The sequence below is a fragment of the Odocoileus virginianus genome, chromosome 23, assembly GCF_023699985.2.
Source record: "Odocoileus virginianus isolate 20LAN1187 ecotype Illinois chromosome 23, Ovbor_1.2, whole genome shotgun sequence".
In the NCBI taxonomy this organism is placed as follows: Eukaryota; Metazoa; Chordata; class Mammalia; order Artiodactyla; family Cervidae; genus Odocoileus; species Odocoileus virginianus.
In genome coordinates, this window is record NC_069696.1 from 6,057,754 (window position 1) to 6,084,844 (window position 27,091).

The 27,091-nt window shown below is 53.7% G+C and overlaps 2 protein-coding genes across 10 annotated transcripts in view; both read right to left on the bottom strand.

Annotated features, from left to right (window-relative positions):
• Positions 1–686: 686 nt before the first annotated feature.
• BID (BH3 interacting domain death agonist) lies at positions 687–18,603 on the bottom strand. Of its 3 annotated transcripts, none has more exons than XM_020896538.2 (6): positions 18,506–18,603; positions 6,202–6,263; positions 4,215–4,419; positions 2,921–3,060; positions 2,166–2,378; positions 687–1,139 (listed from the first exon to the last, which is right to left on the bottom strand). In XM_020896538.2, the coding sequence occupies exons 2-6, from the start codon at positions 6,211–6,213 to the stop codon at positions 1,128–1,130; spliced, it is 582 nt and encodes a 193-aa protein (XP_020752197.1). In that variant the 5' UTR covers positions 6,214–6,263; positions 18,506–18,603; the 3' UTR covers positions 687–1,127. The 3 variants fall into 3 exon arrangements, with proteins under 3 accessions (XP_020752197.1, XP_020752199.1, XP_020752198.1); XM_020896540.2 differs by lacking the exon at positions 18,506–18,603 and adding an exon at positions 16,753–16,929; XM_020896539.2 differs by lacking the exon at positions 18,506–18,603 and adding an exon at positions 7,074–7,171.
• A 5,413-nt stretch (positions 18,604–24,016) lies between these two features.
• MICAL3 (microtubule associated monooxygenase, calponin and LIM domain containing 3) overlaps positions 24,017–27,091 on the bottom strand; it is a 141,604-nt gene continuing 138,529 nt past the window's right edge. For all 7 annotated transcript variants that reach the window (XM_070453283.1, XM_070453286.1, XM_070453285.1 and 4 more), the window contains 3 exons: positions 26,790–26,889; positions 26,564–26,637; positions 24,017–26,470 (listed from right to left, as the gene is read on the bottom strand). In XM_070453283.1, the coding sequence (XP_070309384.1) occupies positions 26,286–26,470; positions 26,564–26,637; positions 26,790–26,889 (359 nt within the window). In that variant the 3' untranslated portion in view covers positions 24,017–26,285. The remainder of the gene's footprint in view (positions 26,471–26,563; positions 26,638–26,789; positions 26,890–27,091) is intronic.

The following is a 27,091-nucleotide window of genomic DNA, read 5'->3' on the forward strand; positions in this document are numbered from 1 at the left end:
GGAAGTCTCGATTGTTTTAGATATTTCTTGTATTCTGTCTCCAGGAAAGGAAACCACCACAGATGTTGAATTTTTAAGTTTTAACTGTTCTTGCATCTTTCATGCCTAGAAATCTGTTCTGCCTGAAGCAGTTTCTTAGGCATGGATGTGCTGGGGGTGGGGCTGGAAGGTGCGAGGGTAATCACTGACAGGCAGTAGCTGCTACAGCAGGTTAAAATTTATATCAAAATCTTAACTTCTCTGAAAGAGAAAAGGATGCATTTAGTTACACTGGTTATCATGGGCCTTTAAATCACCTCTATACCTTTTAATCGCCTGTTGTTCCTGACTGGAGTATTTGAGGCCTGGGTTTCCCATTATTTGAGTCCAGAATCTCTTGTGGTGGTTGGTCTTTAAACGGAAAGCCTGCACTTCCTTGGAATGAAGGCTGTTTACAGGGCAATTCTCCACTCAGGGGTACAGCGACCTCCCCTCCAGTCCCCCCTGGTCCTCCTCGGACGTGGCAGGCAGTGGCCCCCCATTTTGGCTGCCATGAGGCAGGTGGGATCTTAGTTCCTAATCAGGGATCAGACCGAGGCCTCAGCAGTGGAAGCACAGCCGCTACAACAGTAGTTAACTGGACCACTGGGAAGTCCCACACTATTGTAAAAAGTAAAGTTAGTTTTTTAAAAACAACATCAAGTGTATTCTTGTTTCCTATCTTAACAGTTTGCTTTTATTTTTTTTTTGGCTGCGCCAGAAGGCTTGTGGGATCTGTTCCCCAACCAGGGATCAAACCCAGGCCCTAGCGGTAGAAGCGCAGAGTCCTAACTATTGGACCACCAGGAAGTCCCAATCTGCTTTGGGATGATTTTCAGGCGTCGACCTTCCCAGCCAACAGCAGACAAAGGCACAGTGTGGGGTGGATGCAGAAGAAACATCCACAGGTGTATTTGAGTATCTTCGTTCAAGTACGTTAACACAGCAAGTCTTAGGCTTCCCGATGGTGAGGTGACGCTCTGTGGTCGTCTCGGGCTGTCTTCTCTGAGCCTGGATCAGTGGCTGAAGCTCCGTGTTTGTGGAGGCAGCAGCTACAACACTGACACCACCTGGTGTCTTCACAGTCGTGCTTTTGCCGAGCGGTCCATTCAGTCCATCTCCTGGAGTGAGAGAGGAGGAGCTGGGGTGGGCCAGTGTCACTGAGCCAGGACCCCACACCTGGGCCTCCAGGCCCACAGTCAGCACCCGAGCAGCTCTACTAAGAGGTTTTGTCGCAGCCCTGCAGGGTCTGGAAGCTGTTAAAAAAAGCTTCTCTCCTTCCACCCGTTCTTGACGCCGAGTTGGCATCACCCTCCGGTTGTAAATGCCTATGTAACTTCACAGCCACGCACAGAGAATGCTTTCAAGGCTCATCAGTACATAGTAAAAGGGTCAGATGCCTGAGCAGTGCTGCTGACACACAAAATTCCACCCTCACCAGTATCTCCAAGTTTACAGACAAGGTATGGCTACTTCCCTTTCACCTGGTCTGTGAAACCAGACTTTCTAATACCTGGTTGGAGAACAGACATGTGTGGTTTTTTTTACCCCCTTTCGACCTCTCACCCTGCTTGGTAAAGCATGTTTTTAAACTACACCAGTCCATCCTAAAGGAAATCAGTCCTGAATATTCATGAGAAGGACTGATGCTGAAACTCCAATACTTTGGCCACCTGATGCAAAGAGCTAATTCATTGGAAAAGACCCTGATGCTGGGAAAGACTGAAGGCGGGAGGAGAAGGGGACGACAGACTGAGATGGTATCACCAACTCAACGGACATGTGTTTGAGTAAACTCTGGGAGTTGGTGATAGACAGGGAGGCCTGGTGTGCTGCAGTCCATGGGATCACAAAGAGTCAGACGTGACTGAGCTGAACTGACACTCATTTGTGAAAAGGTGGCGCTGAGAGCAGAGCAGGGAAGCCCAGCTTGGGCGCATCTCTTGTGCTTGCCCCCACCTCCCCCCTCAGTACTCCCACCTCCTGCCCCAGCTGCTCTCAAGAACCTGTGACCGCAGCTGTCTCAGAAACAAGGCTGAGGAAGCTCGAAAGGCACTCACAACCACAACTACCTGACTCCCGCAGTGAGGCTCCTAGAGCTCAGGGGAGGGAGACCAAAGCGGGGCTCATCCACCACTGGCTCTTACATTCTGGACTAAGTTCCTCACATAGGTGATGAGGTTCTGGTTGATGAAGGTCACCGTTGTGCGGAAGATGTCTCGGAGCAAGGCTGGCGAGTGGTCGGCTATCTTTTTGGCCAAGAGCATGATAAGCAGGAGCTGGGTCTTCTCGTGGTCCATGTCCGCGGGGCAGGTTTGCATGAGCTGTTCCAGCGCAGCCGCCAGGCACTGTCTCCTGTCCTGCACATGTGGAAGTGGGGTGCGGTTACCCACCGCCTCCCGCTGGGGCAGCCGAGGAGAAGCTGGGGGCAGGTGTGCCCACCCCCACCGCGGCTCCTCCTGCTCGAAGGCACCTGAGGCCAAAGTCCCCACTCAGGGCTGGGGCCAGCACACGGGTGCAGGGAGAGGCCTCTGTGGATCCCCAGACCCCAGGGGACCTTCAGCACCAACAGTGAGGCGGGGCGCCAGTGGCCTGGGACCCATGATGGCTCCCTGAGTGGACAGCCTTCCTGAGGGCAGGAAGCTGACCGGCCGGGCCCAGCGCGAGGGCGTTTCAGGCTGCATTTTGGGAAGAGTCATACTCATGACACTGAGGGTGCTGTCCCCCAATTCCTGAGCCTGATTTGAGGTTCAGGTTTTTCGGGGCCCGGTGACAGTTCTTCCAGGAGACAATTCTCTGAGCTGATACTCCCTCCAGCTTCTGTGGAAGGTAGGTCACGCTGGTCTGTCCACCAGGAGGCAGAGGACAGACCTGTGAGTGGCCCAGTGGTTTCCCCACTCACCTCCTCCGACAGGCTCCTGATACTGAAGCGTGAGGCCAGACCGGCCACCATCCCTGGGCGGATGCTGCCTTCCAGCCTGTCCCCAATCTGGGCAAGCTGCCGGGCGACATCACGGACCGCCTCCTCCTGACGCTCAGAATCTAACATCCAGACAAGGCAGATTCAGGTGATGTCTGCTCACACCCTCCCCTAGTCCCCTCCAGGAAGAATGTCCCTGGGGGCCCCGCAACCGCTTAGAGCGATTAGAGCAGCAGAACCCTCACACTTGGCGAACAGCCGTTGTCCAGGAAGCGGCGGCGATCTATCGCCCCAGCGGCTGCCTCCGGATCTGCTCTCCTGAGGCACAGCACCCCTGCCCCTCTGCACTTCGTTCCAAATGCTCTGAGCTCCCCCACCACCCCACCAAACAGAAGGCTTCCAGGATCGAGCGTTTTCCACTGTGGGGCTGACTCCCAGCCACACAGCCGAGAGCTCAGTGCACAGTGGGCGCAGGACGGGCAAGCGTGCACTCGGGCAGGTGCTGCGTCCCTCCTCCTGCCCCATGCAGGGCAGGCGGTGAGATGCCTGGACCTAGAGACCTGCATGTAGTCCCCCCGTCGCCAAGAACCTCTCACGTGCCCGCCCTCTGACCTGGACTACATGGTTGACAGAACCACTCAACCCCCTGTGCCACTGCAGCCTGGCCCCCTCCCAGTGGCCCCCACAGCCTCCCCGTCCAGGTTTGTCTTGCGCTTTACTGCCGAACATCACCAGGTTCCTGACCCACAGGCCAGCTTCCTACCTGAGGGCCTTGCCCTGTGCCTCCAGCGAGGCTCCAAAGTCTAAGGGTGGGGTGGTGACAGGGGGGACCCCAGGGACAGCAGTCTTGACAGCAAAGCCCCTCCTGCCCCCACACCTTCCTACTCTGTCCCCAAGGGGGCCCTGGCTGGTGGGGACCTCCTAAGAGGTGGCTTCAGTCCAGGCCTCCCAGAACAGGCTGACTCACAACTTGATAAGGCTCCCTGGGGAGTTCCCAAGGGGCTCCCAGTGGCCTCCGTGGAGGCAGCACCGTGGTAAAAGCTGAGGCTGGGAGAACAGCCCGGCCCCAAGAATGAGCCCAGGGTCCCCATCACCTGGTGACCATGGAGGTCAGCATGGCTGTAGCACACAGACGTGAATCCATACGAGACACTGATGCCAAGAGTCCTCCGGAAGCTGAGTGGGTTTTCACCAATCAGACTCTGAGGCCTGCTCCACCGGACATGGGGGGCTGAGCCCGAAAACCCCAGGGCCGAGGAGGCTGGCCGGTGCCTACCTGTCTCCACCGCCGCTGCCGAGGGGAAGTGGCTGTAGCGGTTGCCGTCCGTCTGCAGCTCGTCGTCATGGAACAGGCGCCCAGGCAGCTCATGACCCAGCGTCTCCAGCTCCCTCTGGAAGCAGGAGTGGGGGCAGCTCTGCAGGAAGCCAAGCAGCAGCAGGCTTGTGGTGCGCTCGTCCCCGAGGCCGGTGCCGTTGCTAACCTGTGAGGAGAGCACTGTGGGAACATGGTCCTGGGCTGGACTCCCTGGTCCAAGGCCTGAGCACCTTCTGGGCAGGCAGGGGCCAGTGTGCAGAGCCTCCTTCCTGCAGACATCGAGAAAGGCTCCAGCCGTGCAAGAGGTGGTCCAGCTGCCGCCTCCAGGGGAGGGAGGCTGGGCAGGTGCACCGCTCAGGCCAGCCATGCTCCCTGGCCAAGCATCAGCACTGCGCCTCTGCTCCCATTATGTCTGTGGGCCCAGGATGGCGCTGTGCTAAAGCAGGTTTTCAGCACACCCTGGACGCTGGTGACCAGACACCACCTGCCTCTGGGCAGGCCTGGCCACCCTCAGGTGGGTAAGCCCCTGCCGGGCCCACAAACAGCATGGGGGACAGGAGGGACACTACCAGAAGAGCGTGTATGGGCAGGGCTGGGGTGAGAGGGCATCTGGAGACGCCAGGAATGGCTGGCTCAACATGTGCAGGACACACAGCCTGGGTTGGAAGGACCAAGAGGAGAAAGTGAAGATCCTAGTGAAATGTACTCCTGAGTCTTTAATATTTTTCATTAGAAAAATATTCTGATTAATCAGAGGGGCTTCCAGGGCAGGGGGTTCAATCTGGGCAAGGAACTAGATCCCACATGCCTCAACTCAAAACCTTGCATGCTGCAACAAAGATGGACGATCCTGTGTACCACAACTAAGACCAGTGCAGCCAAGTGTGAAAAGGGAGAAAAATCAGAAAACGCTTAGAGGACAGTTTTTAGAGGGGAAAGTGTTTTAAATAAAATGCATAACATAAGTGCTCACGTATTGCTATTCAGCCTCTACTTCTCCAGAATTTGTCCTAAAAGGGAAAATGTACATAACAGCTCTACTAAATCTTCACAGGGAGGCCAGGTGGCACAAGGCAGCTGAGAGACTGAGGAAGGTGCTCCCTCTGGCTCAGGAGGCACTGGTCGGGGGAGGAGGGAGCTGTGGCAGCTGGACCGTGTCCCCCAGAACCTGAGAGCGGGACCTAACTGGGAAATAGGGGTCTTTGCAGATGTTGTACTGAGGCCAGGTCATCCTGGATCGGGGCTCTATTCCCGGATGGGGCTGGGGGAGGGCTACAGCCTGAGCACACCTACTGCTGCTGAGCTGAGCACTTAACAAATGCGGAAAGTCAGAAAAACCTGTAACAGGATGAAAATTCTGATGGCAGGGAGAAAGAGGAAGCTGATGTCTCCCCACAAACCCAACTGTGGGGCACTCCCGTGTCAAAGGAAAAAAGGGGAAAGCAAACTCCAGGAGCTAGTCTCTGCATCCCCCACCCCCACCCTGAGGCCATTGGGAAAAGCTGTATGGGGGCAGCTCCCTGAAGGCTCCTGCCTGAGTGGCTGACATGCCTCCTGAGCCGCCAGGCTGAGAAGCACATGACCCCGTGCCTGCACAATGCCAAGCCCACCCCACCCCCACCCCCGTGCTCAGATTCAGAAAGCTGGCCCGAGCTCACAAGTCATCAGGAGGGCCCAGACGGCACCCGAAGGGCTGGAGGACATGTGGAGGGAGGGCGGGAGCGTCCCAAGACACTACCCAACCCAGCCACGGTGGGAAGGAGATGGACGAGAGCTCCTGATCGGCCCAGCCACACAGTTTCCCTTCTGAACCCTCAAGGACCCTACATCCTTGAACCCATCTTGCCTTCCAGGATCGACCAGGCACAGGCAGTGAGCAGACGGGGCTTGTGTGCTCTGGTTCCCGCAGGCCCGCCCCACCCCCGCCATGACCACCTCAGCATCTGACCTTCAAATCCATGGCCTGTGCAGCTCCGCGGGCTCCGGCTCACAGGGTTCTGGGATGGAGGCCTGGAAGAGGACACGCAGGGTGGACATGGGGCCCCGCAGGGAAGAACAGGGAGTCGTCTGGGCCCTGGCTCCCCTCATCTGCACCCCGGGCCACAGACCTGAGTTTCCTCGTAACTGAGACCAAGACCGTGCCCCACCTCAGGTCCAGCCTCCCACCCTGAGCTCAATGGTCAGGCAGGCAAGGCCATCTAGCTCCCAGAGTTTCTAAGTGAACACTCAGAGCGCTGGGCTTCCTCCACCAGCAGTTCCTAGACTTTGCCATGGATCTGTCCCACTGCAGACACTACCCGGCTGCCGGCCCCAAGGCACCGTGGCTGCACAGAAAGGTGCGTGACAGGAGGAGAAAGAATGTCTGACAGTCACTGGGAGATGAAGGCTTCGGGATGGTGTCGATTCCACACTAAACAACTGCGTAGATGAAAGCTCATTGGACTGAACCTTAGAAGATTATGCCCCTGACGTGGAAAATATAAAAAAACTGAGAGCTCTGTGTGCATCATAGAGACACCCAAACAGAGTAACAAGTGTCTGCAGAGCAGTCTCAACAGAACAACCCATTTTAAAATGTATGCACAGCACACGTCTGTTTATACACAGTATCAGGCTAAACCCAATGAACTTTGTAGGGCAAAAAGTCAAAATTTGGCAATTCCATATGGTTCCTACATACACAGGAGGTTAAAAACAGAACAGAAAACCAGTTCATTGCCAGGAGACAGGAGCAGAATATGTAAGAGATGGCAAGAATATACAGAGCTATACAAAAAAGATCTTAATGACACAGATAACCATGATGGTGTGATCACTCACCTAGAGCCAGACATCCTGGTGTGAAGTCAAGGGAACCTTCGGAAGCATCATTATGAACAAAGCTAGTGGAAGTGATGGGATTCCAGCTGAGCTATTTCAGATCCTAAAAGATGCTGCTGTTAAAGTGTGCACTCAACAGGCCAGCAAATTTGGAAAACTCCGCAGTGGCCCCAGGACTGGAAAAGGTCAGTTTTCATGCCAATCCCAAAGAAAGGCATGCCAAAGAATGTTCAAACTACCACACAATTGCACTCATCTCACACCCTAGCAATGAAGAAGGAAATGGCAAGGCACTCCAGTATTCTTGCCTGGAGAATCCCACAGACGGAGGAACCTGGTAGGCTACAGTCCACGGGGTCGCAAAGAGTCGGACACGACTGAGCGACTTCACTTCACTTTACACCCTAGCAAAGTAATGCTCAAAATTCTCCAAGCCAGGCTTCAACAGTACCTGAACTGAGAACTTCCAGATGTTCAAGCTGGATTTAGATAAGGCAGAGGAACCAGAGATCAAATTGCAAATATCCACTGGATCATCGAAAAAGCAAGAGAATTCCAGAAAAAAACATCTTCATTGACTATGCTAAAGCCTTTGACTGTGTGGATCACAACAAACTGTGGAAAATTCTTCAAGAGGTAGGAATAACAGACCATCCCACCTGCCTCCTGAGAAACCTGTATGCAGGGCAAGAAGCAACAGTTGTAACTGGACATGGAACAACAGACTGGTTCCAAACTGGGTAAGGAGTACGTCAAGGCTGTATATTGTCACCCTGCTTATTTAACTTATATGCAGAGAACATCATGCGAAATGCCAGGCTGGATGAAGCACTAGCTTGAATCAATACTGCAGAGAGAAATATCAATAAACCTCAGACATGCAGATGACACCACCCTCATGGCAGAAAGCGAAGAGGAAATAAAAGAGCCTCTTGATGAAGGTGAAAGAGAATGAAAAAGCTGGCTGAAAACTCAACATTCAAAAAACAAAGATCATGGCAACCGGTCCCATCACTTCATGGCAAATAGAAGGGTAAACAATGGAAACAGTGAGAGACTTTATTTTCTTGGGCTCCAAAACCACTGCAGATGGTGACTGCAGCCATGAAATTAAAAGACGCTTGCTCCTTGGAAGAAAAGCTACGACCAACCTAGACAGCATATTAAAAAGCAGAGACATAACTTTGCTGACAAAGGTCCATCTAGTCAAAGCTATGGTTTTTCCAGTCATCATGTATGGATGTAAGAGTTGGACCATAAAGAAAGCTGAGCGCTGAAGAATGGAAACTTTTGAACTGTGGTGTTGGAGAAGACTCTTGAGATTCCCTTGGACTACAAGGAGATCCAACCAGTCAATCCTAAAGAAAATCAGTCCTGAATATTCACTGGAATATTCATCCAATATTCATTGGAGCTAAAGCTCCCAATATTTTGGCCACCTGATATGAAGAGCCAACTCCTTAGAAAAGACCCTGATGCTGGGAAAGATTGAGGGCAGGAGAAGGGAACGACAAAGGATGAGATATTGGATGGCATCGCCGACACAATGGACATGAGTTTGAGCAAGCTCCAGGAGATGGTGAAGGACAGGGAAACCTGGCGTGCTGCAGCCATGGGGTTGCAAAGAGTTGGACACAACTGAGCAACTGAACAACAACAAAAGGCCACAAGATCACCTGCTGTCTGGAAATTTTCACCAGGAAGCTCGGGCTGGACTCTGTCACCCTGAGGGCAGGAGACAGGTGAAGCAACGCTTACAGGGTCCACCACTTGCAGCACTTCTAAACGTGTGGGACTTGTCTAGAGAAAAGGAGGCCTGGTCGGGGACTAGAGATACTGATCAGACACTCAAACTTGGTAGACAAAGCGGGGGCAGGGGCAGTTCTGTGGGGCAGTTGTGGAGAGACCTGGGGGCCTGCTGGCCAGGGCCATCTATGTGATGGCCAGCCTGGCTGCACATCACAGATATGAATGAAAATTAGGGAGCTATCAGCGATTGCACCTGGACTATCCCAAAGAGCAGTCTGACTTGACCTCCCTGGGCTGGTCACTCTGTGTGAGTGGGTGACTGGTCACTGTGGGTGAGGACCGGGCAGGCTGCTTTGTAACCATCCACTTGTATATTCAGTCCCGGGCACTCCGATCATCTCAGGTTCCCTGGCCTGCAGGAGGCAACCTTCCTTTCCATCATGGCAGGCGGGGACCCTTGGCCCAGACTGGCTTTGCCAGGGGGCTCTGCAGGCTTCGCTCCCTAAAAGGCAGCTCAGTTCTGAGACAAGTGGCATATCACAGTGGATCACACAGCACTATTCAGAGATAGGACATTCCCAGGAAGGCTCTTGATTTGTCAAATTACACTCAGTTCAGTTCAGTCGCTCAGTCGTGTCTGACTCTTTGCAACCCCATGAACCGCAGCACAGGCCTCTCTGTCCATCACCAACTCCCAGAGTCCACCCAACTACATCCCAGTAAAAAGAACAAAGGACAGTAGCGCAAATGTCCACGACAGGTACGCGGACGAACACCGTGCCCATCACAGTGAGTCTCATTCAGCCTAAGAAGGAAATCCTGGCACCTGCTGCACGTGGGACCTGGAGGACACTCTGCCAAGTGACAGGAGTCAGACCCCAGGGCAGAAGGTGGACAGTGGCCTGGGTGGGACGACGGCAGGGCTCTGGACAGGACAGTGGGGTGGGGTGCCTTAGTGAGCGTGGACGGGCATTCCCCCACATACAAAAAATAAGGAAACGGTGGCACCTGTGGCAACGTGGAGGAACGCTGAGGATGTCACACAGAATGAAAGAAGGCAGACGCAGAAAGACACACACTGGCTCCACTTACACGAGAAATCATGTCCGTTTCTAGAGAATTACTAATTTCTTATTCATGCCACTGAGCTGCACACATAAAATGATAATATATATATTTATATAATTTTGCATCTATTCCACCACAATGAAAAAAGTTTGAAAAAAGCTTCATTTTGAACCTATGCAAATAACGGTTTGCTATTGTTATTTAGTTCCTAAGTCATGTTCGACTGCTTAAAACCCCATGGACTGTAGCCTGCCAGGCTCCTCTGTCTTTAAGGATTTCCCACACAAGAATACTGGAGTGGGTTGCCATTTCCTCCTCCAGGAGATCTTCCTGACCCAGGGATCAAACCCAGGTCTGCTGCATTGCAGGTGAGTTCTTTACTGTTGAGGCACCACACAAAATGAGGAAACTTAAGAATTCTGTCAGGGGCAACTAGATGTCAGTTCCATCTAACAGATGTGTATGGGCTACAGAGAGTTTCAGGAAGAGAAAGGCTCCTCGTCTATCTAGGGAACAAACACCATGTCAGCATCACTGCAAGCGAACCAGCAGGTCCCCGTCGTGGCCACACCCCCACTGCCTGCCTCCAGAAGAGCCCCGAGACCCTGACCTGAGCGCCAGGCGCAGCTCTGAGCTTCTTAAGCCAGGAGAGCCCCAAAGCCTGTTTGTGCAGTAGTTCAGAGTGTCCGGTATAATCGCTTGCATGATGCTCTGAATCTGTCCTCTACTGGGGATACACACCACAAAGCCCCGAGTCACCTCTAGAGGGCAGGGCCTGCCAGCGGTGACTCACGGATTTCTGTAACAAGAGCAGACAGAAGAGGGTCAGAGTCTCTTGTGATCTGTGCTCCCCTGAGAATAAAGATTATGGACAGCAACGGTGTCCCCACGGAGCACAGTTTCTGCAACACTCACATGAGTGTTACACTTTCCTGTAAACTAAACCAAGGAAGCCTGAGCCAGCACCTCTTGGGACAGCTGCTCTTCCCACAGTAACACGTCAAACATAGCTGACTAACTACATAATCTCTCTTTTTAGAAGATGAATGGCCTGTGGGATTCTCTGGGGGCACTCTGGGAAGTCTCAATTAATAGTTGTAGGTGTAAAAGATATCCTGAAAACAACATCTTTTCTCTAAATTCAGGGTCCAACCTTCAGAAGCACTATCAGAGTCCACTTGGTCATTTAAGATGGGGTCACTGATGCCTGAGAAACAGAACACAGTTGTCAGTGAACTAAGAACCCCTTAGCTCCTCGTAAGTGATGAATCTTTGTTCTTGGTGGGACTATTTTTCCCTTTAGAACATAAAGCATCAAAAATTATTGTTATAGGGCTTCCAGGTGGTGCAGTGGTTAGGATTCCACGCTTCCAATGCAGAGGGCTCAGCTTCAAGCCCTGGTCAGGGAACTAAGATCCCGCAAGCTATGTCGTGAGGCCAAAAAACCAACCAACCAACCCAGCAAACTTTCCTAGCTTCTTTTCAGACTCAGACATTTAAGGGATTATTAAAATTATGAGACCACATTCTCACTAAAAACTTTGTTTTGTAACATACTGTATTAAAAAATGTTAACAAGCAATGGGCATTGATACGTTCAAACATATCAACAAAATTTTAAAATTTTCTCCAGTTTTACTTTCTAACACAGAAAATAGATAAAACCTGATTAATCAAAAGCTTTTCAGGGTCCTCAATCATTTTTGTGGGTAAAAGAGTCTTAGAGACCAAAAGGTTGGGGGGGAGGAACTAGACCTTTCCCTTGAAAATAAAAGCATGATATATTAATACAACAGTTTTCTCTACCATCCATTTTAAGTAAGATACTTAACCAAAGTGACTGACTCTTTCACAGAGAATCAGGTGACTGGGTCTCACACAGATCAGATGCCACTTCCCAGCCGCACACATCCTGAGCTTCCCCCAGGCACACACACACTCAGTGATGCCAGCCAAAGACAAAGCCCCTCTGAGAACACTGGAAACACTTAAAGCACACCTGGTACCCAGTGCTTTCGAATCCTGTCTTATCTAGAAATCACCTGGGTATACAGTGATTGCCACCGTTAATTCAGTGTTCACGCTGTACCTCGGAATACTGTTAAAAACACTCAGAATTTTATTCAGTTCAGTTGAAAACAAATTTACATTTCTCCTAACTTTAAACACTAAGAACAATATCAGCTGATTTGAGAAGTAAACCTATAGAAGTTTTCGGGGGGGGGGGGGACCAATTAGCATACAATATACAATTCACTAGTAGAATGAATATTGATTATTACATGTAATCAATATTAAGTGCTGATTTATCAGTAATATTGATAAATCAGAGAAAACACAGGTCCAAAGATTTACCTTAACTATGTGAACCTGTACTCTTCTTTTTATAGAGATATAGTTGATGCACAATATTATATGTTACAGGTATACAACATAGTACCCACAGTTTTTAAAGGTTATACTACATTTATAATTATTATAAAATACTGGCTATGTGCCCTGTGGTGTACAACACTATCCTTTGAGTTCGTGTATTTTATACTCAGTAGCTGTTTACCTCTTAACCCCCTAACCCCATCGTGCTCCTCCCCCTTCTCTCTCCCCACTGGTAGTGGTTTAGTTGCTGAGTCTTGTCCAACTCTTGTGACCCTGTGGACTGTAGCCCGCCAGGCTCCTCTGTCCATGGGATTCTCTAAGCAAGAGTACTGGAGTGGGCTGCCATTTCCTTCTCCAGGGAATCTTCCTGACCCAGGAATCAAACCTGGGTCTCCCACATTGTACGCAGATTCTTTACTGTCTGAGCCCACTCCCCACTGGTAGCCACTGGGTTGTTTTCTGTATCTGTGAGTGTTTGTGAACATATATTCTTAAAACATTTCTGAGTTTGTTTCTGTATATTTTAAATTTTTTGAAAGTCTAATGTATTTAAAAAAAAAAAGTCTAATGTATTTAAACTACTAGAAATGAGATTTCCTGATTTCATGGAAATTTTAGATAAATTTGACTTACATAAGCATATTTATTTAGGTCCAAAAGCCAATGAGGACAGAGTTTTTCCAATTTAAGATACTTCACAACCAAACTCCTCAATGATGAAAAAAATGCTTCCCACATTTACACACCAAGAGGCAAAGGTCTTTCTGAGTTGCAGACACACAGAGAGCTTCGGTCCGACAAGTTCGGTGCCAAGTCAAGAGCAAACACAAAAACACCAAGCTCACGCGTCCAGGTGCGAAGACGGGCTCCCCACGGTGGCACAGAATTATGAACTGAGCTCAAAAGACCAAGGACACAACCGCCGTCTCACCACCCGGCTTCTCTGTCCTCTCCTGCTCGACACAGAGCAGACCTGCCGCATCTCCCACAAGAACACAGTCAGCAAGGCCACCGGTGGAGAAACTTGTCCACGCACACCAACCTGAAACCCAGCCAAACACCGTCCAGACAGAGAGTCGTTCCACTGGCCTGAGACACGGCCTCTGGGGCCAAGTCTACGAGGCATGCTTTCAGGGACAGCTCCAAAACAGCCAACACAGAGAAAGGGCAAAACCATGATTTTCCTATAAATACAGAATGATGAAATATGTCCAAGACTGTATTTAGCTCATTAATTAATGAAGGAACCAGTAAGATGATTCAGTCGATTTCTGACGACACGGGTTGTATGGCGGCTGCCAGTTCCACTCAAGCAAGTGAACGGGAGCAAGCGGGAGCCCGGTCCAGTGCCCACGTCGGCTCCTTCTGACGCCTCACCCGGGACACACGGTGGCCTCACTTCCATCACACACTGCCTGGACTTTTCAGGACAGAAGCTGGAGTGTGGGACGCCGACCTCTGCCTCCTCTGCGCCGGGCTTCCCGCCTTCAGGCTTCCCCACAGACCTCACCGCTTGCTCACCCGCTCCACCACTTGGTCCAAGCTCCATCTCAAAGGCCTGGGAACCACTGGTTTTCAACCCTGGCTGCACACACTGGCATCAACAGAGAGGCTCTAAGACGTCCTGATTAGACAAGAGCTCACATGTGGATAAGCCCAACGAATCCACTAAAACACCCCAGAGCAAGTAACAAGTGAGTTCACCAACGTTGCAGGACACAAACTGTGTAAGACCACTGTACTTCTATGTGCCAGCAATTAATATCCAAAAAAGAAACAGAACTAGAATAGCATCGAGAAAAATAAAATACTTTGGAATACATGTTGAACAAGAGAAGTGTAAGAGCTGTACACGGAAAACTGCAAGTTTTTTGTTGCAGAAAAGCACAGATCTAAATAAACGGGCTCATTCCGGTCCACAAACTGGAAGAGCAGCCATGGACACCACAGGATTCCCCACAGGCTCCCACCTGGCTTTTTCACAGAAAGAGATAAATGGTTCCTCTTTCATAAGGAAATGTAAGGGGCACAGAATAGCCAACGAGAAAAAGAACAAAGTCAGTGGACTCACTCCCCAACTTCAAGACGTATGACTGAGTGACAGTAATTGAGACAGTGTGTTTGTTTCCGGCCGTGGAGCAGAAGTGACCGTCCACAAATAAACCCTGATAGCCACGGGTCATTCATCTCTGACAGTCAAGAGCAGCGTAATTAACAGGCTCTTCAACAAAGGGTGCTGAGACAACTGGGTATCATGGGAGCAAAAGCATGAATTTGGGCCCCTCCCTCACATTATATACAAAATCTAACCCAGCACAGATCATAGAGAGAACAAAGAAATAAAACTTCATGGCCTTGGGTGAGGCAGTGATTTCTTATATACGACACCATATAAGAGAGAAGAACAAGCCACACAAAGAGAAAAATAGATAAACTGAACTTCTTGACAATTACACCTTTGCACTTCAAAGGACATAAGCAATGAAAAGACAACCCACAGAATGGGAAAAAAAATGCTTGCAAATAAATCATTTATCAAAGAGCTAGTACTCAAAACATATAAAGAATTCTTGTAACAATAAAAAGACATTTAGTTGAAAACTGGGTGAAAGATTTTAATAGGATCCAAAGACATACAAATGGTCAGGTCTGTCAGTCAGTTCAGTTGCTCAGTCGTGTCCGACTCTTTGTGACCCCATGAACCGCAGCACGCCAGGCCTCCCTGTCCATCACCAACTGCCAGAGTCTACTCAGACCCATGTCCATTGAGTCAGTGATGCCATCCAACCATCTCATCCTCTGCCATCCCCTTCTCCTCCTGCCCTCAATCTTTCCAGCATCAGGGTCTTCTCAAATGGTCAACAGGCACAGGTAAAGAGGCTTAACATCATTAACCACTACAGAAATGCTAATCAAACAGCAATGAATGGGAATTTCCTGGTGGTTAGGGCTCCCTGGTCAGGGAACTAAAATCTTTACTAAAAGCCAAGCACAAAGTGCAAAGGAAGGGAGACAGGAAGTAAAAAATAAAGAAAACCACAATGAGATTCACTTTCACATCCACTAGGATGGCTGGAATCAAAAGGGTAACAGCAAGAGGAAGCAAAAATGGGGATCAGTCGGGACCCCACACCATGTGCACCGATCTCCTGGGGGCCAGGGCAGCTGTGGAAAATAGTGCAGACGCTTTGGAAGTTTTGCACCTCCTCAAAATGTTAGGCTTCCCTGGTTGCTCAGACAGTAAACAGTCTGCCTGCAATGCAGGAGACCCGGGTTCAATCCCTGAGTCAGGGAGATTCTTCACTATTTCCGAAATGTTAAGAGTTATCACATGACCCAGAAATTCCACTCCTAGGTATGTATACATACAAGAGAAATGAACACACACTGACTCAGAAACCTGTACATGAACGTTCATCATGACGTTATCCAAAGTAACCAAAAGTCCAATGTCTATCAACTGTTGAATGGATAAGGAAAATGTAGTAGATCCATAAAATGGAATATTATTTGACCATTAAAAGGGAGTGAAATTCTCATACAGGCTGCAACATGGATGAACTCTGAAACATGAGGCTGACTGAAAAAAATCTAGTCACAGAAAACCAGAGTTCATGCATGGAATGATTCATGGTATGATTCCATTGATGTGAACTTCCCACAACTGGTGAATCCGCAGAGAAAAAAGTAGATTAGGGTTACCTGGGGCTGTGGGGATAAAGGGACTGGGGGTAATTGATCCTGTGCGTGGTTTCTTCTGGGGCTGTTGAGACATTCTAAAATTAGACTTGTGGTGATGGCTGCACAACTTTGTGAATACACTGGAAACCACTTCAACTTGGCAAATTTTATAGTATATGAAATATCTCAAAAACGTGGTTTTAGAAAAAGGCAGCCTGAAAGAGGGGACAGTGAAATAAGTGGGGGAGCCCCTCACACACAGGCCCTGGAAGCGCACACAACCCCTCACCAGGTGCTCAAAGTCCGGTGTTCCAGTGTCCCAGTGTCCGTTCTCCCGCTGCCCGGTCCTCCCTGGCCCGAGAGATGTGTGCCCAGGGGGTAGGGCAAGATGGCCCATGGGGGCCAGGTGTCCTGAAGTCCCCCCGTGGGGCATCAAGGTCGACCTCTGTCAATAACTACCCTCCGCTTAGAGCCACAGAAAAGCAAAGGGATGTCCCCATGGCCTTCTGGTGACCAGGAGCCCTGGACCCAGAAGAGGCCTCTCCTCACATGTGGCAGCTTGCTCCTGGCCACCACCTCCCTCCGCAAGGGCAGAAGGTCTTCGTGCGCCTGAAGGTCACCAGCCCCTCTTAACCCTACTGCGTGACTCAGAGGGCACTGGTTCCCTCCCCCCACCCAAGCTGACAGGACACTTGCAGGCAGAGGGCGACTGCAAATGAGCCACTTCCTTGCCATCTAAGTGGGTGGCTTCCAGGACGCTGGACACTGTACACAAGAGGGAATGAGAACTCAATTTTCACAGAACCTCCAGAAGTGGTTGCTCTGTGGTCCATCCAGGTGCTCATGTCTGCTATTCACGGGCAACTTCCCATTCAGTCCAGCACAGCAGAAAGAAAAGAGGAAGGAAACACATCAGGAAAAGGAGGAAAGGAAAGAGGGAAGGGCTGGGTCCCGTGTGGGAGGGGGGAACCAGGAGCCCCAGGACAGTTCTTGGGGAACAGCCCCAACAAAGGTCCAGGGTCCAGGCACCAGCCCAATGCTTTCCCCACCCCTACAGCTGCCAGCAGGGAGGGGTGTGCAGAAAGGCGGGGCCCGGCCCACATCCCACCCCCCCCAACCCCACTCGCTGCTCTGACAGGTCCAGAGGTACCAGGCAAGGCAGCATCGGGAACCCAGGCAGCCCACTCCAACCCGGACAGCTGGACTCTGAGGTCACAGGCTTGGATCACCGTGTGTCTGGCACTGTGAACTCTGTCACAGCTGCCATCTCCCGGCTTGTCCTCAGGTGAGCACTCACGTGACCTCTGGGGACCCAGCCAGGTGAGCACAGGAGGTCCAGTGGGGCAGGCACTTCAGGCCTGCACTTCCTCCACCGGACACCCAGCCACCAGAGATGCAGCCACAGGAGCACTGGCCGCAGCTCTGGAGCAAGGCTTCTGAGGGTCCACTGTCCAGAGGCAGTGTCCCTGAATCTCAGCACAGCACTCAGTGGGGGATCAGGACCCAGGCCCTCTCCCGGCAACAGGCAAAAAACAGCAGCAATATCGCTCACCACCTCCAGTGCTGCCAGGACCGTGACCCCGGGAGGCCGGTCACCCTCATTGTTCCTCCTCGGTGCTGGGGCTTCCTGGCGGGCCATTCTCCTCTGCAATGAGTGGGACCTCCAGCCCATTGGGTCTGGGAAAGCCTGGCAGCAGAGCCCCCTCCCCAGCACCTCAGAGTCCATCTCAGATGAACTGACTCAAGACAACAGTAACAGAACCCAGTCCCTGTTCGGGCAGCTCTTTGCTCCAGAGCCTGCATATCCAAGTCCCACGGTCGCCATTCCCACCACAAAGCACGGGGTCCGCGCAGCCCCCCGAGCCCCGTCAGAGACGACTGACCCTTCCAGGCCTCCCCTCTGGTCACCCCATCCGCTTCCCGCGGTGCCTTCCTAGAGTCACCTCGATCCCAGCAGCCGGCGGGCTCCTCCCACCCTCCCCCGGCTCGACCACAGACTCTCTTCCAGGACTCGGGGGCCCGGGCTCAGGCTTTGCCCAGAGATGGCAGGGACGCAGGTCCAGGAGCGCCCCCTCCCCGACCCACCCGGGCCCCGACGGCGGGACGGGGCTTGGAACCACGTGCCCCTGCAAAGGCCGCCGAGGAGGCCTGGGCAGCAGACAGACCCGCAGGTAGGGCACAGCCGTGGGGGGGAGGAGGAGTCGCCCGGAAACGTCTCCGTGGTGAGGCCCCCTCAGTGAAGACCACCCCTCCGGGTGACGAGCACCCTCCCCGTGAGGACTCTCCTACCCCGGCAGCGCAGGGCGTCCCGCGCCCGGCCTGCCGGCTGAGGTCTCGCCCTCCTGGGGTTTCCGGTCACTACTTCACTCCACAAACCTACCTCCACCGCCCGCAGCACGTCCAGTGCGGCGCGAGCCGGGGAGGCGCCTGGACCCGCGGCCGCCCCACGCGGAAGGAGCAACGGGACGGACCGGGGGCCGGGAGAGGGGAGCCCGGGGGCCAGGAGAAGGGAGCGCGGGAGCCGGAGGCGCAGACCGCGGGGGTGAGGAGATACTCACCTCCACCGCTGTGCGAGGCGGCTCGACTGCAGCGCTACGCAGCGCACGGGGCGCGCGCGGGAAAAGACCACGTCCCGGGGGCGGGGCGCGCAGTCGCTGTGAGCCCACTTCCTGTAGTTCCCGCCCCGCCCACACCGGCCACGGCCACGGCCCCAACCCCCCCAAAGAGCTCCGCGGCCCCGCCCCGCCTCCAGGCCCCGCCCCTCCCCGTCCCCCGGTACCAGGAGGCTTAGCGCCGAGAAGCCGGAACTGAGGCCGAGAGGGACCAGGGCAGTCGCTAGAGGGGAACTCAAGAATAGAAACCGAACTTTACAAACAAAAAGACCGGAAGGAAATATAACCAGAAACCATCGACTGCTTACAGTCAAGTTACAAAGACACTGGATTTTCTACTTTTTTGTACTTTCCACTTTTTCTTAAATGACTGTGGGCCCAATTTTACAATGAATGAAAGCTATGTAATAAAGGTCACATAATGGAGCAGGTTTTAAATCTAAGCAGTGTTATTCATGTCCCAGCTTGGCTTCTTTATCAGAGCTGCGTATCCAAGTGGTTAAAGTATACACAGCAAGTAATCCTTTTAAATGGGGCTCCTGACAGCCAACACAAGAGAGACAGAGGGATAGATGTCACATCCTACAAGCAAAGGACAAAGCTGCCAATTTCCAATGCATGGGAGTCCGGCTTTATCTCACACCTAACTTTAAGGAAACTCTGGTTTTTATGTGCACCTGTGAAGGAAGTGTGAGCAGGGACCATTTAGGAAATCTGAACAAGGGCATGTTCATGACAATCGATGCAGGACTGTATGAAGGGACAACAGGACAAGCAACCCATCAGGGTCCCAGCTCAGCACTCTCTCCCCATGGTGGCTGGAAACAGACCTCCGTACCTGAGCGCTGAGGCTGCCTGCATAAGCCATTCAGTTCAGTTCAGTAGCTCAAGTCGTGTCCGACTCTTTGCGACCCCACGAATTGCAGCACGCCAGGCCTCCCTGTCCATCACCAACTCCCGGAGTCCACTCAAACTCATGCCCATCGAGTCGGTGATGCCATCCAGCCATCTCATCCTCTGTCATCCCCTTCTCCTCCCACCCCCAATCCCTCCCAGCATCAGGGTCTTTTCCAATGAGTCAACTCTTCGCATGAGGTGGCCAAAGTATTGGAGTTTCAGCTTCAATATCAGTCCTTCCAATGAACACCCAGGACAGATCTCCTGACATCAGCCATCCCCAACCCCCACCTCCGCTGCATTCTAGGACAACAAATGCATTGCCAGTACGCCCCGGGGCCCAGCCTGGCCCAATCATGTTCCCTAAAAGCTGCTCCCGGGCTCTCACTGCAGTTTTGTCAGGAGGAGTATAACTTCTAACCAGTGCATACAACCAGTCGTGCCAGCCTCAGCACCAGCTCTCATTCACCTGTTCTGAGTGATGGATGGACAACATGCCTCTCGGCCTCCTTATCCAGGCCTCTGACTGTGACTTCACTTTCAAAAAAGTGTACTAACCCTTGTGTACTGATGCAGGGAATGTAAATTGGTGCAGATACTATGGAAATTCCTCAAAAAATTAAGAACAGAATTACTATATGATCTAGCAATTCTGCATCTGGGTATTTATCCAAAACAATGAAATCACTATCTTGAAGAGCTCTCTGTACCTCTACATTCACTGTAGCATTATTTACAACAACCAAGGTACAGTGACAACCTCAGTGTCCGAGGGCTGATAAACCAGTAATGAAGATGTGTGTGTGCGTGTGGGTGTGTGTGTATATATGTATATATATGAGCGACTGAACTGAACTGAAATGGAATACTGTTCAGCCATAAGTGGGAGTTCCTGCTCTTTGCAAGAATGTAGATGGACTGTGAGGGCATTATGCTTAGTGAGATAAGTCAGAGAAAAACAAATGCTGTGTGATCTCACTTACATGTGGAATCTAAAAACACCTAAACTCACAGATACAGAAGAGACTGGTGGTTCCCAGAGGCAGGGGTCGGGTGTGGGTGGTATGGTGAAGGAGGTCGAAAGACCCAAACTTCCAGTTATAAAACCAATATGTCCCGGGAATGAAATATTCTGCATGGGGACTGGTTAACACTGCTGTGTTGTGTACATGAAAGTTGCTGAGAGAGTAGACCTTACAGGTTTTCATCCAGAGAAAAAAAAAATTTCAGTATGTGATGTGATGGATGTTAACTAGACCAACTGGTGATCGATTTGTAATGTGTCCAAATATCAAGCTGTTGTTTGGGTGGCCAGGAATCAGAAGTAAGGGGTTGGAAGGTGATCCAGGCAGAGGGCACTGGGTTCTGAAGGGGCAGGAAGAGGAGAGGGGCACAGGGACGTCTCCTACCTACCTCCTGAGCTGCTTCCACCACGGAGCCTGGGCTGGGAGGACAAGCCAAGGGCCCTGGGAGCCTGCAGGGCTGAGTTCGGGACTCTGAGGGGCCGTGCATACTGTTGCTGCTATTTTGATGGGCTTGTGTCCCTCGAAACCTAGGAAGTGAGGCCTGACTTCCCGAAAACAAATCCCTTTGGGGTGGGGGCTCTAGGCAGCAGCTGAGCTCATGCCCCACCCCTGGATGCCCCTCCCAAGATGCCCCTGTCCTGCCTCTAGGGCTCCCAGACACCACTTCCTCCCACCTGGCACCCAGCTGACTCCTAATCTGTGGGGTCAAGCCTTCCTCCATCCAGGCTACCCCAGCGCTTCACTGCAGGGATCGGGACTGACAGTCAGTTCCTGCGGGTTGGGCCCTCTCAGCTCTAGACTGTCAGCCAGACCAGCAGAGGCTGGGAGAGCACTTTCCGGCACCAGGGCCCTGCAGGGTCCTCCTCTGTGCTCCCTGCCCCACTCCAAGGGGCCACTGTGGGAGGCCAGGGAGTGGAGGCAGAGGGCGAGTGGCTGATTGGAAGCGGCCACCATCCCATCCATAGAGAAAGGTCTGGGCCTGGGCGGGGGTGGACTAGCTCCCAACCTCCAAGGTGCTTTCCCACCAAGATAGTCGAGGCTCTGGACCTTGAAGGACAGGCAGCAGAGTCAGGAGAGAGTACAGTAGTGCAGATCCTGCTAGTGGAGAGGGGGAGGAGAGCTGCCGGCCCTGGAGCGGGCAAAGCTCCAGCCAACAACCAACATTAACCAGGGAGGCCTCCACCCCGGGAACCAGAGCAGAGTCACTTCCACAGGACTGCCTGGTGCCTGAGAATGCTCCACAGGGACCCTCTGGGTCCCATGGCCTGGCTGTGGTCAGAATAGACTCCAGGGAAGAGCCCAGTGACACCAGCGGGCTCCTACTTGTTCCGACAAGTCTTTTCATCCCTCACCCTCCCACCCAGCTTCTCCAGCAGCAGAAGTGAGCTTCCTCCCACCACCCCACCCCAGGGCCCCTGGGAGATGCTGGAGGAGCGGCTGTCCTCAGCCTGGACAAAGAGCTCAGGGCAGAAGGCCCTGTTCTGCTGACCACTCCTTCCAGACCTGCAGCAGAGGAGGGAGTGGAGGTTGTTGGGGGCGGGGACGCTGGGGGGTGTTGAGACATGGCAGCCTGGCCCCATTGGATGCCCACTAGTCGGGGGGCCTTCAGGGGCTTTAACGGGGGAGTCCTGCCCCAAGGGTGTGCATCTGCTTATTAAGTGGGAAAGAGATCCTCTTCCACACAGAAGGAGAAATAGCACCTGACTTTAGCCCTGCCACTTCCTCCCTGCTCCCCCTCCTTCTCGCCAAGGACATGGTCACCACCAACAGGTCTCATCCTTGTTTACCTCTGCAACCCTCCCTAGGAGGGTGAAGACACCTGGCTCTTCTGGAGACTTTTTCCAGACATCTCTCCACTGGAAAACCTGGCAGCCCAGGCTACTCTCCAGAACTTTCAGGAACGGAGATGGAGGCCTTCTGGGAGGTCCCCTCCAGCTGACTGTGGAAGGCCTAGCATCATCCAGCCTCACGCTCTCCTGGTGGTGGCCCCTCGAAACGTCCTGGGATGCTGTCTCTGCAGAGCAATAAACTAAGTTCTGGGATGAAACAGATTTGGGCCCGCATTTAAAAATCATCACAAGTAAACTGCAACTCTGTGGGCTTGGCAGACTGCGTGAGGTAGCCCTGGGCTGGAGGGACCAGCTCCTCTGTCCTCCTGGGTCTCCAACCTTCCGAGGAGAACGTCAAGTCATGCCAGGTGAGGCATATGCAAGATGCAGGCGCCTCAGCCCTTTGGGGCCTTTGGGAACTAGTCTCCAGGAATCAGGTCATGCACTGCTGGGGTAAGGTCCTTGGCTTGGATCCCATCCAGCCCAGTCCCACCCCAGAACCAGCACCCGGCTCTGAGAGGCAGCGTGGGGATGGGGTGGTGTGCGCGCCGGCCGCTGTCTCCCTCTGCGTCTTCCTGCGAGCAGGTGCCCCCTCAGATCCACAGCATCTGGGGCTCCACTGCCAGATGAAGTACCAGCTGCCAGGCAACCTCAGGGAGGGGACATGGGAGGTGGGGATGCCACCAAACACCACCTGCCAAGCCTGCAGCCACAGGCCGTCTGGGAGCCATGCTGGAGGCCCGTGTGTCCTGCCCTGGCCCAGCTACCAGGACGGATGGCTTCCTCCCTCCTCACTGAGCGTCCCATGGGGAGAGTCTTTTGATCAGAGAGACAGCCTGCGTGTGCTTCCCACTTCCCACTGCAGCTCCTATGACAGGGCTGTGGCCACCAGGCTCTGGATAGACTCGGAGCCACAGATGAGGTGGGTTCTCACAGGGAACGGTAGCAGCTCCAGGCGGCTTGCCCTCCGCTGTCACCCTGAAGCCACCACCGCCTGCTGCCACGTGGGTACCTGTGAACCGCAGCCAACCCTGCCCATCTCCAGTTCTAATCAAGGGCCCCAAGGAACCAAAGGGGGTCAGCACGGCCCCTCCCCTGCAGGCACCGGCCCGACCCAGACCTCCTGCCCAGAACGTCAGGTCACGCTCTGATTCTTTTCTGCTCGATGCCCACACGGTGCCAGGGGCTCCGGGAAGTAGCTGCCTTGCTCAGTGCTGACCCACCCACTGCCACTGCCAAGGGCAGCCTGTGCCCTGGGGATCTGCTCTGGGATGAAGGAGGTGCCACACCCCTGCAGTCAGCACACCAAGGAGCGCACAGGGGCCAGGACGTCAGGCCTCTCTCAGCCCCTGCACCCGGAATGCACTTGGGGAGGTCAACACATCTCACCGACTTAGGCCTGGAGGCTGCAGACCCTCCTGGCACCAGGTTGCGGGCCTCAGGGTCACCCTGACAAGGAGGACACTCTGCTGGCCCCGCTCTGAAGGGCAGCCTCATACCCCCTGGTCGCTCCACACACCTGCTCAAGTGGTTTCAGTGGGCGACTGAGACAGAATAATATGAACAAAAATAAAGCTGGCTGAAAAGGCACAAAAGTGCACTCTTCAAACCCACAGGCACGCTGCCATGTGTGGACACCACCCCTGAAGGGCGGTGCCCAGGGTCCTATCAACTTCAGGAGAGTGAGTTAAGACATACACTCTGTGTTTCTTTTAGAAACTTTTATTGCGCATAAAATGGCCCATTCCCCTTTGTAGGTCAGTTGTTTCCACCTCTAAAGTTGTTTTCTGTAAACTCCACTTTCTGCCCTACTGAAGAAAATCCTGCTCTTTGAAAAGATCGGGAATAGCCTCTCATTGCTGGTCAGGGCAGCTGGAGGATGGCTCCTGGGGCGAAGGCTGGAAGACGCCATCTGAGCAGGCTGAGCCTTCGGCTGTGGCGTGGGCTCACTCACACCCAGCGCTGCAGAGGGAGACTTCCTGCGGCCCTGCCCTCGTGGGGATGTGACAGGAGCTGAGCATCCCCAGAGCTGGAAACTGCAGCAGCCTATCAGCAGGCACTACGACAACCTGCACACTAGTGGTTATGAAATGGAGCGTTCAGAAAAAGTGCTCTACTGGAACCTGAAGTCGCAGCACCGCGGAAGGGAGCTGGGGAGCATTTCTGAGCTTCTCTGCAGCTCCAGGCCTTCCTCATGTCGGCAGGCACGGTGCGCTTCCATGGGGCAGTGCCGCGTCCCTCCTGGCTACTTCATAAACGCGTCCTCGTCCTGGGTGGACGGGCTCGCAGGCGGGCCTGGCAGTCACGGTGCACCAGGTGGTGGGTGGGAAGGGTTGGCAAAGGCCACACAGGCGATGAATCCTGTCCCAAGCCCAGTTTTATCGGAAGGCTGGGGTTTAAAGATGGAATCTAGAACACCCTCTGCTCCCCTGTTAAGAAAGGAGAACAGAAATAGAGGCTCTGCCTCAACAAGCAGGAAGTGAGGGTCAGAGCCACGAGCCCCCTGGATTCCAGGGGGTGACAGACGACAGCTTTGGGACAGACTCAAGAAGACAGTTCTCTGTTCCTTTGCAGTGAGAATGAATGTGTTCAAGTTGAGGCACGATGTGGTTCCCCAAGAACGTTCTGAGGCTGGTGTGGATGTCCCTCATCCTGCCCCTACAGCCTCCCTTTCCAGCGTGTGGTCCTGCTCCACCAGGCGGGCTGGAGGGTCTCGGGACCGGCCTGGCACCGACTGAGCTCCTCTGCAGACGGGCACGGCCACTGCAGATTCTGGGAGCTGGACACGGTCAGCCTCTGGCTGAACCACGGCCCTAGAGTGCCTCCCCATGAAGAGGCGTGAGCAGAGGGCTGGGCAGAAGCTGCCGTGTGTGTGTGTGTGTGTGTGTGTGTGTGTGTGTGTGTGTGACTTCCCGACCAGAGTCCAGTCTGCGTGCTGTCACCACAGCTCCGGATGCTGGGTCCGGGCCTCACCAAGCAGGGTCCCTCACGCTGGTGCCACGGCCTAAACCGTCTTCAGTCAACGTGGGAGATGAGACCTTGGCTCCAAAACGGAGAAAAACACAGGTCCTATGGACCCGGGATTTCAACAGGGAGGATTCTGAGCAGTACCTGGCCCGCGGCCTGGCCTCCAGCAGCTCAAGTACATCCTTGATGAGTGAGCGGTGCAGACGTGGACACCTGGGGCCAGGCACAGGGGATGGGAGCAGCGCATTGGGGCCCACACAGGGTCTCTCTGACAGGAGGGCTCCGGTCAGCCCCAGGAAGAAGGGGGTGATAAATGGAGGGCAGCACAGTCAGTTGGGACCCAGCTCCATGCCCCGACTGGGGTGCCAGGGCATCAGGGTCCCAGTAAAGATACAAAAGTGAAGCTGCTTCTCTTCAAGTATAAAAAAATAAGTTAATTGACAAAGAGGGTCCCCAGAGGCTGCATCTCCCAGGCTGTCAGCCTTGTTTGGTGCAAGCACAGGAACCAGGCATGGAGGACGGCCTCCCACCCGCCGCGAGGCGTCCATGACAAGGCCAGCCTGCTGGCGGGGCCAGAACTCGGGGCCCTGCCTGACCCCAAAGTCAGTATTTTCCAGTGTTATGAATTAAAAGCAAATGCAGCAGCCGCAGGGCACAGCCAGGAGAGGCCTGGGGTGTGGGCTGGGCTTCTCATCCACTTCTGCATGGTGCCAGGGGAGCGTGGTCACTGGGTCCTCCCAGACACCTTTCCTGGGCACGCCCCTACACTCTCGCCCTCTGGAGTTGGCGGGCAGGGGGCTTCCTCCAAGGAGGCTGAGCCGCTGGACAACCAGCTTCACCCAGGGCTCCCCATAACCCAGATGCCTGAACCCTTCTCAGAGCCACGTGGACCTGAGCGCAAACTCCCCGGAGGCGCCAGGCCCACTCAGACCTGGGGTCCGGGAGGGGGATCTGGGGGAAGCAGCCTGGCTCAGGCAGTGCACAGACCAGCCAGGGCTGGGCGGGCGCTCAGGACCAGTGCAGGCTGAAGCCCTTGGACAGCATGGCGGCCTCCAGGTCCTTGTCCTCCTCCTTCTCGCGCAACCGCTGTTCCTCCAGCAGGGCCACCAACGCGTCTCTCTGCTCCACCACCTCCAGCATCTCATTCAGGATCCTCTTCTCCTCTGCCAGCTCCTCCTCCGTCTTCAGGTGGTCTGGGCAGAACCACACAGGTGAGTCCCCTGCAGGGCGGAGGCAGGGAGCCTGCCCCAACCGCCCCCGTGCCCGCCCTGCCCCACCCCGCCTACCTTCCACTGCCATCCGCTCGCGGAGCTCCTGCTGCAGCCGGCTCTGCCGGTCCTCCAGCTCCAGCTCCCGAGCACTGGGGTTTCCGGGGGTTTGGGGGGAAAGGGAAACAAGGAGGTGACTGGTGGGGGTGGCACAACCCTCATCCCCCACACTAGGAGGGGCTATGCTTCTGTTGCAACAGGCCCTGGGCCCACACCCCCTTCCACCCCTGCCCAGGGAACTCACAAGATCATCAGCTCTGACTCGTAGCGCACCATGGCATTCTTCTCCTGCACCAGCTTGAACCACTCCTGCATCAGCTTGGGGTCGTCCTTCTTGCCCATGCCTGCCGAGAGAGGGCATGTCAGGCCACAGTGCCGCCATCTCCCGCCAAGGACTGTCACACGGGGACAAATGTGAAGGGCTGCCTGCTGTGCCCAGGCCAGGCCATGTGTCTTGGGCCACAAGGGCCCCCCCAGGGCAGCCTGCGCCTTCCTCTGTCCCCCTCGGCCGGCCCTCACCCCCCAGTGGCTCGCCTGGCCCCTCCT